The sequence below is a fragment of the Pezoporus occidentalis genome, unplaced genomic scaffold (assembly GCF_034315485.1).
Source record: "Pezoporus occidentalis ecotype Australia unplaced genomic scaffold, CSIRO_AGI_Poc_V1 ctg53, whole genome shotgun sequence".
Taxonomy (NCBI): domain Eukaryota; kingdom Metazoa; phylum Chordata; class Aves; order Psittaciformes; family Psittacidae; genus Pezoporus; species Pezoporus occidentalis.
In genome coordinates this window covers 818,700-832,659 of record NW_026915866.1, presented here as the reverse complement: position 1 = coordinate 832,659, position 13,960 = coordinate 818,700, and the positions used below count along the sequence as shown (strand labels likewise).

Sequence of the window (13,960 nt, the reverse complement as noted above, 5' to 3'; positions counted from 1 at the left end):
GTAGACCACTGTTAATGTGTTTGTCTCTCACCTTTGCTGGTAGGCCTCAGAGAGCAAAGAACATGCAGTGCACAGCTGGCAGGGAGGCCCAGGGCCTCACCTCAGAGGTGCAGCCACCCGGAGGCACCAAGCTCCTATCCTCGGGTCTCCAACCCCACCACTGTAGGCAGAGACTCAGAAACAACTATTTTTTACCTGATGATTAGGGCCAATGGTGGTGGGGTTTAAAATTTTTTTAAACTTTCTATTTTGTTATTTTTTATAATTTCCAGTAATACAGGAGATACATATTGAAGATATGGCAGTGGCGTCAGTCAAGAAAAGTGCGCTTTCTACCAAAACACAAAACGGGTAGGTACTGAGAAACACAAGGAAACAAAAAGAAAACTTGAGGGATTTTGCTCTAAAGCCTGGGCTATGCCAAATGCAAAAGTAAACCTGAAGCATGGCCCAAAATCTCAGCACATTCACTGTGACTTGCGCCATGTGTTTAAAAAACCAAACAAAACCCCCCAAACCAAACATGGTATTACAGCACATAAAACGAGAGGAATGACAGCTGCTTTCTGGGCGGGCAAGACTGCTTTCTAAAAACGCAAGGTATATTCCATGGTTGATTGCACCAGAATTCAACTTTATGTGTCTTTTTTCCTCTCCTTTATTGCCCAGAGAAGCTGTGACTGCCCCATCCCTGGCAGTGTTCAAGGCCAGGCTGGACGGGGCTTGGAGCAACCTGATCAAGTGGAAGATGTCCCTGCCCATGGCAGGGGGTTGGAACCGGATGAGCTTTAAGGTCCCTTCCAACCCAAACCACTCTATGACCGCCCGAGGCACAGCCCGCCCGACTCCGCCCCGGCCCCGCCTCAATCCCGCCCCTCGCCCGGCCCTCCGCACCGCCTCAGCCGGGCTACAGCGCACCGGTGCCCCCGGCAGCTCCTCGCAGCGGCCGGGCTTTGCCGCGCCGCTGGGGGCGGTGCTGGGGGCGGTGCCCGGTGCCTTTTCCCTCCCGGTGGCGCCGAAATCAAACCGCGCCGGAGGCGACAATGGTAAGGGGCAGCTGCGGCGGGGCTGCTGCTCTCCCTCCTTCCCTCCTCCGCGCCGTGTCCGGTTAATGAGGCTGTTGAGCTCGCGGAGCAACCCGGCCATTGCCCCTGGTAACCCGCTCCTCGCCTTCCCTTCGCAGCTGCGGCCGCTGCTGGGCCGTGTCCCCTGTCGCGCTCCCCCCGCTCTTGAGGGTCCCGCGGCGCCGGTGCGGGGGGTGCAGCGTGGGCCGTGTTTGGGTTCTTGAAGGGCAATTTAAATCTAAGGAACCCGGAAGAGCAGGCCCCGCAACCGCAGCTCGGGCGGGGGTACCGCTGTGTGGCCGCGGGTGGTGCGGGGGTGAGGGGAGCTGAAGGGGTGGCCGGTGTGGCCGGTGCCGAGCAGCTATCTGCCTGCTGTGGTGTACAGGTGTGAGCACCTAGCTGAGAGGTAGGAGAGCGAAACCAACGTGAAGGTTAATAAAGCTTACCTGGAAAACACGTTGTCACGTTTCTCTGTCGGAGTGCTGGTGTAAAGGTTGGCGCCTGAGGGATGTCAGGCTTTGTGGCTTTTGCTCCTTTTGCTGCAGATGTCGTTCGGGCTGTTTGGGAAGGCAGGGAGAAAGAAGGTGATCAGTCTGTTCTCTGTTCGTGCCCCTACTTGTGTGTATGTTGAGGCTCCGGATACCAATGCTGTGATGTACTGATGTCATCAGAGACAGCTGTGTTGTCAGTGCTGATGTAGGGCATCAGTAGCTAAAGCAGGAGGGAGGAGACTTCAGAAAGTATTAATAGTGCTTTTGTTAAATGTACTGATTTGCTTCTGTTCCTGCCTGCGTGTTACTGTAGCTGCATAAGCTGGTTTCTCAATTTATTGTTAAAAATTTAAGTCAGTCTGGCTGTTTTGCTCCTGAAAGATGTTTTAAACATTGTGCTGCCCTACTGTGCGATTTGTTTAAGAAGGAAGCAATAGTGAAGAAGTAAAAAATGGCATTAGCCGTTAATTCCCTTCCAGCACGACTTGGACACAAGCCCGAGTCATCTTTCTTGAAGCACCATGTTATTAGAATCCTTACTTCCATTGACTGCAGAGCAGCAATATTTATGTTGTTTTGTTTTTCTTTTTTGAGGGAGACCACCTTTTGCCAACATCCTATTTTGCTCTTTCCATCCCCATTTCAGTCTCCTGTAGTCACATGCAGCAGTGCAGGGTCACATAGACCATGAAGCAAGGAGTGGGGCAAGGGGAAACAGTCCTGTTTAATGTTACAGCCACTGCTTTTGGGTTGTTGAGGCGTGTGCTAGATGCTGTTAATAAAACTCCAGTTCTCTGTGAAGTACTTTATGTCCTGATTTTACAGGGGCATGTCAAAATAACATCTCTTGGTTTTGTATTACAGGTAGCAGTTTATGAGTAGTCATTTCTCCCTTTTGCTTCTATTTCAATCCACATTATTTACTGCTCAGTCACACAACTGCAGAGAAAGAAGCATAGTTTTTAAAGTGTGACTTTGAAATCAGAAGGTTAGGTAGGAAGTTTGAAGAAAGATGTAGTACCTTCAAATGTACTTTATCTCCTTGATAAAAACCTAAATGGACTACATCTCACACTAGCGCCTCTGTATCACAAGATAAATAACAGCTCTAACAAAAAAAAAATCCTGAAACAAAAAACCCAAACCCAAAAGATATTCCTTCTTATCTTTCTAAGGACTATTAAACATTTAGGTGAGTTGCTGACCCTTGATATAAATATACATTTTAAAACTAGTAACATTGGAAGGGACCTCAAAGACCATCTAGTTCCAACCCACAGGTCACAGGTAGGGACACCTTCCAGTAGACCAGGTTGCTCAAAGCCCCATCCAGCCTGGCCTTGGTATGCCAAGAAACATGGGGGCTTGAGCTGGATTGGGTTGTGTGAAAGGTCAGCTCCAAATTTACAGTGTAGGTTCCCTCAGTTTGTTAGACTGCAGGTGTTAGCTTGGTGTAATGATTCTTTGGGAAGAAGTAGTTTATCTGAAAGTCTGGGGTTAGTGGTGTAGTATTTTAAAGGACAGCAAATATAACTTAGATGTAAATAGATTTGAATTCTGAATAGATGTTAATTATTCAGGTTGCTGAATGTATTGGTTTGCTGGTTTCTTTTACCCTGTTCTAGTCCAAGAAAAAAGGTTTGAGCTTTGAGGAGAAGAGAGCTCGCATGATGGAGATCTTCTTTGAAACAGTAAGTAACTTGTAATTCTCCTATATTTACGTTGTTGGGAAAACAGGTCCTGAAAGAAGCTTAGCTGTAGATGACCTCTGTATATCCTGCTGTGCATTTCACTGATGCCCTGTGTCATCAATGTATAAATTACAGGCACAGAGCTTGATTCGTACAGCCTCTGATCAGGTGGCTCATCCCCAGGCGGAGCCAAGGCATTCAGATGCTTAGGTGATATCAAATGCTTCAGGTGCTCTCTATTCAAATCTTCTAATTTTGACTTTGTTCTATCAGAGGGATTAGGAACATTAGGAAATACCTCACTGCAGTTTGTGGGAGGAGGAAGAAGACATTTGAGTGTAGAAAAGATGAGGAGACTTGGAAGAGGTCACTGGTGAGACGAAACCAGGGGATCCAGAAGCAGAGATAGAATTAGTATGTGACATAGGTAATTCACAATATTTCACCTATTAAAAAGAACACTGTGGTATCTGAGTACTTGAGCAATGTGGTGCACCTGGTGCTGACAGTGTAACCTGTGCTCTGTCTGTTCTAAGAGGTTTACAGCCTTAACTAGAGACAAGACCTAGGTGACCCTGCTTGAGCAGGGAAGTTGAGCTGGATGACTCAACTTCCATTTGGAATGGGGATGGATGACCGCCATCCCCATTCCAAGGAATAGTGGTCCCTTTCAGCCTCAACTATTCCATGATTCTGTGACTTGAGATCACCAAAGAGCAGAAAAGGACTTGTTACAATAATAGTCTTTTTAAATTATTTAATTAATAAGTGTTCTAAGTCTATTGAGGGATGTGCAGCCTATTTCCCTAGCAAAACATAAATATGCAATGTATTTCCTACTTGCTTTTTTTTTTTTTTGCATTGATTTAGTGTAAAAAACCCACCCAGACTTAGATGATGCTGTCATTTGGAGCTAAAGTGTCTTTTATGTTTTGCACAGAAAGATGTGTTCCAGTTGAAGGATATAGAGAAGATTGCTCCAAAAGAAAAAGGGATTAGTAAGTGTTACAAAACTTAATTCTCATAAGTCATACAGGTCATACAGTGTAAACTTTCTTGGCTACAATCTTAGGTTTGTGATTGTAATGGGGAAAAGTAGCTAGAAAGGGAGACCTGTCAATGGCAGGGCTGTAGATTTAAAAGTGACATGAACAGCATACTGCTATCTCAGTTTACTGATGTTAAATGGGATGGGATTTTTCCTAGGCTCTGAGATGGCTGACTTGCAGTGCACTCAGGTAGTGAACAGAGGATTTAAATGTCTGTCTGTAATGTTACAAATATCTTAAAATGCTAGTCCAGATTTACACAGTCCATATAAGCTTTTCTCCCCCCAGAAAATGGCTGGACAGCTGTAAATGGAAAGAGGTTGTCCTTCAGTGAAAGTCTTCCTGATGAGATCCATTGGTTTAGGATTAGGTCCAGGAGGATTTATCTTATGCTGTTGAATTGTTTTATATGTTCCTGATTCCGCTTCCTTCTGTGCTCATTAACAAAAGGGTGCAAGGCATAAAGTTTGTGTAGTTGCCGCTGTCCTTGACTAGCATGTCTTTATGGCACTGCAAGAGTAAATGAGCTTCTTGGAAGAACTTCAGGCATATGTGAATATTGCAAAGCAGCGTTTTTAAGTTATGTCTTTAGCTAAGAGGGGCACTCACAAGCTTCTGAAGAGATGTGCTGTGGTCTTGATTGGTTTGTCAATGCATATAGTTAATCATAATTTGCAGGAAGAGGATGCAAAACAGTAAATACAAGCAATGGAATGTCGTATTAAAAAATCTGGAATGTAGAGTTTCTAAAACCATCAACACATTTTAATAGTCCACATTCATCCTGCCTCTGTATATAGAGGCATTTAGCCATTCACCCTAGACCCCAGTTACTCTGGAAAGAGCAATGTCTGGGCTGTGAAAATGCCCCCATGCTGGCATCCAGCCTGTAGCTTCCAAAAGATTGGATGTTTCTGATCTGGGATCCCCTTTAGACTTGAAAGTCAGACACTGAAAACCATAAAGTAGCTCAAAAGTCTTTATATCTACAGTGCTTGAGTATAATAACAATTACTTGGAACAGACACAATTTTTAAAGTGGTGAGTTATACCACACATTTGCTAGAAAATGAACAATTACGTTCAGAAATGTTTTGGATCCTTTGACTGCAGTTCACTTTTTGTATTGGAGCTGACTATAATCAAAAGTAAGATCTGCTTCTCCTGAGTTTATAGACAGATGGCTTTGGTGCCTCTGCTGCTATTAAATGCTTTGATAGGCATTACGAAGTGAAATGTAATTGCACTCCTAATCAAGAAATTGTAAATTAATCCATGTTAGAATTAAGATTGCAAGATAACTTCTCAAATACCCTCTCATGAGTTTGTTATGGTTTGTACTGTAATATGCATGTATGTCTTATGATACTCATGAGTGGCGTTTTACAAACATCTGGTAGCAGACTACCGAGTAGCAGCCTTGATGTATAAACTGCTGATCTGAGATTTATCACTTCAAGTGAAGCATCAGGCATGGTGTCCTCTTGAAATCTTCCAGCTAACCGATGCTATAGTAAAATATTCATGCAGATTATTGTAAACTTAGGGTTTGCATAATTTTCTGTAGTTTAGATGCTATGCATTTCTAATTTAATATTTTTGCTTTTATTAGCCTCGATGTCAGTGAAAGAGATTCTGCAGAGCTTAGTTGATGATGGCATGGTGGACACTGATAGAATTGGAACTTCCAATTATTTCTGGGCTTTTCCAAGTAAAGCTCTTCATGCCAGGAAGCGTAAATTAGGAGAATTGGAGTCTCAGGTAAATCTATTTTAAGGAAAGTGCTTGTTTACCTGAATGGATTTGCTTTTTTCTTATACCTTCTTGTCATTCTTGTTCATATTATGCTCTCTCGTGTGTGTGCATGTGTGTGTGTACTACTGTACTGTACACAGATTTTACTATAGGAATCATCTGGCACACATGTTATGACATCTTGCTATCACGTCAGAAATTTAGTTGGAGCTTGAGAAGACTTTGTCTACTTGCTGCTTTCTGAAAGCATGTTATTTGTGATGCAAAACATCATTTAATGAGTTTCTCTAAATATTTAAGTAGCATATGCTTTTATGCGTCTTTTATATATGTAGGCCATCATGTGGTAATGATCTAAAAACCATGAGAGGACTGAAATGCGTAACCTAAGTAAATGTGACAGTGGTTTGTTCTTATGGCCAATGTGCTTTCCTCTCTGTTTTTATTGGTAGCTTAATTTACGAGCATTTGTCTAATCCCACATTGTACTTTCATGAAGAGAGAAGAGCAAATTAGTCATGATCTTCTGCAGAAGAGCCAGGCATCTTTTGTTTGCAACATTCCTATTCTATTGATCCGGTTCTTTCCTACTTTTTAACAACTGTCGTTCTTGCTTCTCTTAACTGGAGTGGGAAGACATCTATTCATCAGTTTTGTTTACAAGTGGAGTACATCATAACAAGATCAATAAACTGGCTTTGGTCTGATGGTGCCATGGCACTGCCAACCTTTCCCATGCTTATTTAGCATTATGTCTGTTCCTCAAAGAATCATCTGAATTAATGCAAAATTATTGCTAGTATCTGAACATGTCTACAGCCATTATTTTCTTCAGACATAGCTCTGGTGTTATCATTGCCATCTTATGTACAGTGTTGGCCACTTCAGCTGCTACTTTAAGGCTCCAAACTGAGCGTTGGAGCTCATGCTTTCTTCCCAAGCTTGTATTATAAAAGCAGGTTTTTATATGCATAAACACTTGTTTACGCATAAAATGTAGTGTGACCAGCTGAGAGGTAACCTTGTCAGTTATCCCTTGCTATGCTGTCATGGCTTGTAAATCTTATTAAAAAACTGAAAGAGTCCAATCCACTCATCTGTTTTAACCAACATAGGTCAAAAAAAGTAATTTCCTTTTGCTCTGAATATTTTCATTAATGGCTTGGATAATCTTGATGGCTGGCTGAAAGCATTTAGTGTGTCTGCTTGTGTAGATCTGGCAGAGGGGTACTCTTGTCACATGCCCAATGCGTTTGCTACAGTTTTCAGGATCAAGAATAAGAATTCCTGGAGCTTTCACTTCATTTCTCCTTGTTCACTACCTCATGTCATTTTTATGAGCCAGTGATACATTCAGGGGTCTGTGGCAGTAAGGAGGAAGTATTGCAGTCCTTTCTGTCATTAACTGTAAGTTGATAACCTTTTAGGCAGGTGCTTCAGATGAGTTGGGAAATGCTACTTGATATAGCTGCTGTGGGCTGTATTTTTGTGTATGGGTCACCAAAATTGTTGAGTCTTTAATTTCAGGTTCTACCACTGACTTGCTCCACGTTTTGAGTAACTTTCTCAGCATCAGATGTATCATGGATATAAACAGTACATTGTGGTACTGAGACTTGGTTAATATTAAGTTGTCACACTGACAATTTTGTCTGCCGCTTTATTGCCTTTGCTTTCAGAACTCAGATGAGTCCAGGCATTAAGAACTTACTCAGTTTAGCTGAATATGCTTGTACCATTTTCAGGCATGGACTTAGTCTGGCATGACAGGGTTTAAATTCATTCATTGATTGCTAGTAAAAATACACTGATTCCTACTCTGAGTTCTGTTTGTCTGAAACAGGAGATCAGTTTAACTCTACCCCAATTTGGAGCTGAGTGTCCTAGTAACGTTACTCAGGTTATTAGTATGTTCACACAAGTTTTAGACCAGGCTTCTTACTCTGCCAGAACACAATGCCAACTGAACAGTTGTACAAATACATGCCCAAATTCCTGCTTTGTTCACCAAACACCCTGGTGAAACTGTCATGTTGAATGCAAATGATTTGCTCCTGGACACTTTATATTTTTTGCTTATGCTCCACATTAATCCAAGTAGCTGAATGAAGGAGTTGGTATTTGTTGTCTTTGCCCTTGGGCCCAGTCCCATCATGAATTGTAAAGATAATTGATCAAGCAGGTCTTTGTCATACCCTGATGAGTATCTTCCTTGGAATGTCTTGCAGAATCTGCCTAATATGCTCTATCATAAGTATACAGGAGTTATCTACTAACTCCTTTAAATGTACTATTACATTATTAAAAATAAAGCTATCTATCATTATGGAAATATAGGCATGTAATTATTGTATTGTAATGTTATTTTATGGCTACTTATGTGTATGAAAGAAACTATGCTGATATAAACAGTTTTGTGATATAAACCTGTTCCAGCTGAAATAGTTTTGTTGCCAGACATTTATTTGCAAGCCAAGTCCGCTCCTAACATACAGGGTTATTGATGCAAGAGGTCTCTTTAGACCATGTTATGAGCCCTTAAAGTATTCATATTCGTTACCTTGCTTTTCTGATGAGAATGGGAATGTTACAGCATTTCAAGGGAAAACATTTTCGGTAGCTGAAAATGACTTCTCTGTTGACATGGTAGAAAGGCGGCATTTTCAATGAATAGCTCTCTGAACGTTTTTGCAAGATAACAGATTCTGTCTGTGAGCTGAAATTTGCTCTTTTTAATGTGTGTATGCTTCTTGATGTGAACACATACAGATTTTTCTTAAGGGTTTCTGAATCCAGTCACCGCATATCACAAAACTTCTTGTCAGACCATGCAAAGCAAAGGAAAAAAAGTAAGCTATTGTACGATTTCTGTTGCACGTTGCCTGTCTTTCATCATTCCTGTACGCAGCTTGTGGCAAGCTGAACGACATGTTTTCTTTCTGTGTCTTGTCCAGATCACTTGCTACATGAGTTGGTCTCTTTCTTCAGTTATTAAAAGCTGGAATCAAGCCACCTTACTTAAAGTACAAGTTTAAAAATCTAGTAGTTCAGTTCATACTGCAATTAAAGCTTTTTACTAGGAAGCAGTATCTTTGTTTGCTGAGCGAATGGGCAAGAGGTGAAGAGAAAGGAGCGATCCCAAATGCTGAAGAGAGACATTTGAAAATAAGTGGAAGAACAGAAGAAGCTTCTATAAGATGCACATTCTCCTATTAATTCATAGTGCTGAGGCTGGACAAATTGGGCCTGCTACAGAACCTTTTGCTTGCATACGTTGGTACTTCATGTCATTTTAGTGAAGTTGCTTTTGCCTCTCTGCATCTTGCAGAGCTTGTGATCATGGGGAGGCTGGTTTAGGAACTGTTCTTGAAACAAATACTTTGTTTCAGATATTTTTGTGATTATTAAGCCACATCTCAATTTAGAAACTTGGGAGCAAAGAAGTCTAGCTTGGTGTTCATAATGAAGAGCGAGCCAGTTTTGGCTGGATGTTTTAAAGTTGCACCTCACAGTAGTTGTGTATATCATAGATTTATGTCAGAAGGGATTTAAGTCATCAGTGTGATCCTTTTGTGCAGAGGAATGGCAATTAAAAACAATGCTTGAAATAAAGGATGGTGGTGCTGCTCTCTAACCCGGAATTACTATTTAGACTTCTTCCTGTTCTTCTGAAAAGCCAGGACGATGAGCATCTTCAGTTTGTGTAGCATCTGCTGCCATTTTTTTTATTGATGGCTCACAGAGTAAGGTTTGCTAAGCAGGTCCCTATGGGTTTTGTATTGATTTGTTTTGCAGTGGATGACTTAAAGGTTTATGGCTTCTACTGGATGCTTATTCTTCACCTCTTGGTTATGCTTATGCAACTGTGAATTGGACCACTGAAAAGTAAAAAGACGTGGGAAGCTGCATTTTGGTTTATAGTTGCATCAGTACAGCTATGAGATGGTGATAGCAGAGCAAGGGTGTAGATTGAAAAGTATTGTTTTAACAAGGTTTATAAGTGGAGAAATTTTTAATGGAACTTTACCTTGTTGAGAGAACTGTGGAAGCTTTACTGAGAGGTTGGTGTTTTTTTTTCCTTCAATAAGAAAGGGTGAAACGATGTGGTTTTATTCCTTATCAATATTTTCCTGGCAGCCAGGTTCTGAAGTTTTGAATTACCTATGATCAATCGTATTTTGACAAAATGAGATGTTTACTCTTGGCATAATAATACCAGAAGCTTAGAAGTTTTATTAAACTAATGAAGAATTTGACCTACACAATGAAAGAAGAAAGATCATTTATTGATGATTCTGCTGCCTGTTGATTTCGTGCATAAAATGTGGAGACTGGAGATAAGCAACTCCAGCATGTTAATAACAGTCCTGTTCAATCCTGGGCAAGGGCTGCTAATATGTTTCATACAGTTACGTGCCTGCTTGTTTTTTGTATTGTTCTGATGTATGTTTATGTTACCTGCTGAAGAAGAGAAGCCACAAATGCAACCAAAACATTGACAACAGTTGTGTCGGGGAGGAAGTGGCATTAACAGTGAGTGAGGAAAGAGAAGCCTTTATGATATAACCTTAGTATAAGCAGGTTCAGTTTAGATTTTCTTTCACTTTTTCATATGTGTCTTTGGTAAAACACAACTGTGCTGTCTCTTTTAAATAAGAGGCTATTGCAAATACTTGTTTGCGTTTTGTTTTATAGTGGCTTGAATTAAGTAGTAATTAACTAGTAAAAATGAGGCTTTTTTCACACAAGGCCTGTTGAGTCTGCAGACCACAACCCTCAAAAGCCATAAGGAAAGTCCCATCTCTCCAGAACTTTCTCTACCATACTCGGCGTGACTTAGGGAGAGTCTTGGCAGGTTTAGTACTGATGCTACAGAGCTTAAGGGGCACAGAAGCAATTTCAATGGTCCTTGCTGATATCGAAGAGTGTCTGGGTGGGCTTTGTGATTGAACCATAATGTCACTGAGCATTGCCACAGCATAGTCTAATATTTTAACAGATAGGGACCGGAAATACCAATTTTTTCAAAGATCTTGCAGTTGTTAGTGGAACTGTTGACAGTCCTCTGAGCACTGTAATTCAGTAGCTTGGGGAAACAACTAGTTTACTTCCTTTCCCCAGTTTGGTTTTGTGACATTTCATTCCATTGTTCAGTTCAAAGCTGTTCATTTCACTGTTTCATTATTAATTGTTCCACTTACCTCATTTCTCATGACATTGCTTTCTCGTGGGTTATTCTTTTGTATTCTTAGGATTTGCAAGGGAAAGTTTAACAGAATACAGTATCAAAGCTGCTGTTCCTTCTGAAACTGGGAGCAGGATGGTGACACCTTGTACTGGAAAGAAAGATTAAGCTGAGTCTTCTTAAAGAAGGATACAGGATGGACTTTCTGTGATGTTCCCTGTGTTCATTTCAAGATACATGTGAACAACAGCGACTTGAGGACAGTTTCTGGCAATTTTTTTCCTTCACTAAGCATTGCACTGGGCCACTGTTAGTTAAGATGGAAGGGATTAGTTGATGTTTCATTCCTTAAATCCCTGCCCTAGGGTTGGTAAGAGGAGGGATTTTCACTTCCCATGACTCATGTATTGAGCCAAGGGAAGAATTTGGAAGTCAGTACATCCTCATTATCATTTGGCAGATAGTTTAAAAAAAAATAGAATTAAATCCCCAAATAAAAATCCCCAAATCCCAGGAATTGTTGAAATAGAGTGACTTCATATATACCAAATTGTTTGTACTTATGAGCATTGAAATATGAAAAGAGAAAGGATTAATTTTATTAAATAATAGTAATAAAAAAGACTTGGGGAATGCTGTATTAGGAAATGCTTTGTTAGGAATGCACATTGTTTGGAAATAGTTAATGGAAAAAAATAATCATATTGGTGAGTAATCTGGCTTGAAGCCTCCTGGAGATGTTTGACAGCATACCTAAAAGGAGAGAACCTTATTTGTTCAGAATGCACACAGAAAATTTTGAATTTTAATTATCAGAAAGTCCTTTCAAGATATGGTTTAGTTTATTTCTGTCCTTTTAGTCAGATACATTTTTTGTCCTCAAATACTATGACTGGATTACTGCATGGAAAATTACTGAATAGGGACTGCTTGAGTCTACTGAATGAAGCACAAGGAACTTCTGCCATCCACATTGTTTCACTCTGAACAGCTTCCTCCTTGATCTAATTGGCTCACTCATTGTCAGTGTATTTCCACACAGTCTGGAGATTGATTCTGGACTGCAAGTAGGTACAAGTGCTCAGAGGTGGCTAGCTTAAAGTAATCAGCCGTGAAAGGAGGTACGAATCTATGGAGATGATAGATGTTCAGTAAGGGATAACGTATCTGGTGGTGCTTGGAGTTGAGTGACATTGCTGAAGATGCCAGACAAGATGTGTACATGGCTGGTGCTTTGAATAGCGAGGGAGTGTCTGTGGGACCTACTGCTCTGAAGCAAGCCTTTTGCATTGTTTTGTAGGAGTGTCCTCCATAGATGGTGTTACCAGCCTTTAACTGAGCTCCTTACACACTCAGATCTCTGTTTCAGTTTTCATCCTGTCAATGGGTTTGAATGGAGAGTTTTTTTGGTTTTTTTTTTCTTTCCTTGTGTTGTTCAACATTAAGGACATTGGATAAAGTGTCTTAAGGTTTATTGTGATCTTAATATTTGCTGAATATGTTTTAGAAAAGCTTAGCACTATCTTTTTAGTATGAAATTTATAAATGTTGGGGGAAGTATCCTATCCTATCTCACCCTGAGAAGACAAGGCTGTGGGGAGACTTTCCAGTAGTCTTCCAATACCTAAAGGGGACCTTCAAGAAATCTGGAGAGGGACTTTTTATAAGGGCATGTAGTGACAGGACAAGGGGGAATGGCTTTAAGATGACAGAGGGGAGATTTAGATTAGATATTAGGAATAAATTCTTTACTTTGAGGGTGGTGAGACACTGGAACAGGTTCCTGAGAGAAGTTGTGGCTGCCCCATCCCTGGCAGTGTTCAAGGCCAGGTTGGATGGGGCTTTGAGCACCCTGATCTAGTGGAAGGTGGCCATGCCTATGGCAAGGGGTTGGAACTGGATGAGCTTTAAGGTCCATTCCAACCCAAACCATTCTATGACTCTATGAATAGTGTAGTTAAAGAATTGTTCTCTAAAACCAGAGTACATCAGTACTTTTACAAATAATGCATGTGACTTGTGTTAGAAATTATCTTGTTGGACATTTTTCTCTATTATGTATGTTTACAATTTAATTTTATTAGGTTGCAGAAAACATAATAAATTGTCCTTTTCCAGGAAAAATAAAAGTCTAATTGCTGAAGAGTTCTCTCTTTTAATGCCCATTGTAATACATAGGCAGGATCCCAATATGTTGACTAAGCAGTTACAGCAGTCTTCCCATATCCATGATGGGCCACCCTCTTCCCCTCATATTTGAGGGCATCTCATTTAGCTTTCTACTTTATTTATTTATTCTTCTTTGGGTTGGCCTGGCCATTTTGATAGTCTGCTGAGTGATTCCATTCCCTTCTGGCTCAGCGTTTTCTTTCTCCTCTCTTGCAGAGTAATGACTCTCCCACCAGGCAGTTAGTCACCCCTCCCTGTATTCAGCCTGCAGGCTTTCACTGACCTGTACGTTTTCTTTGAAATAAAGGACTAGACGTCTGAAGAAATGGCCAACGTCATACCATCCAGTGGGAGCTGCAGCAGTAAGAAGTATCCTAAAAGCAAAAGGCTGAGAATTTGCCTCACTTAAACACTGAGAATATGTTGATTACATCTATGGTTGTTTGCTTGTTGATCCTGATAAGCTTATTCCCTGGATCAACCTCCTGGAAGATGCTAATAAAGTTTTATTTGAAGCAGTCCAGGGGGTTTGTTACCTCTTTGCATCTTGTACTTG

The 13,960-nt window shown here is 40.9% G+C and overlaps 1 protein-coding gene across 4 annotated transcripts in view; it reads left to right on the top strand.

Moving 5' to 3' along the window:
- Positions 1-3,144: 3,144 nt before the first annotated feature.
- Positions 3,145-13,960, top strand: part of MND1 (meiotic nuclear divisions 1) — a 47,479-nt gene continuing 36,663 nt past the window's right edge. For 3 of the 4 annotated variants that reach the window (XM_062637511.1, XM_062637509.1, XM_062637510.1), the window contains exons 1-3: positions 3,145-3,246; positions 4,187-4,244; positions 5,908-6,056. In XM_062637511.1, the coding sequence (XP_062493495.1) occupies positions 3,223-3,246; positions 4,187-4,244; positions 5,908-6,056 (231 nt within the window). In that variant the 5' untranslated portion in view covers positions 3,145-3,222. The remainder of the gene's footprint in view (positions 3,247-4,186; positions 4,245-5,907; positions 6,057-13,960) is intronic. The other variant, XM_062637512.1, reaches the window with a different exon arrangement.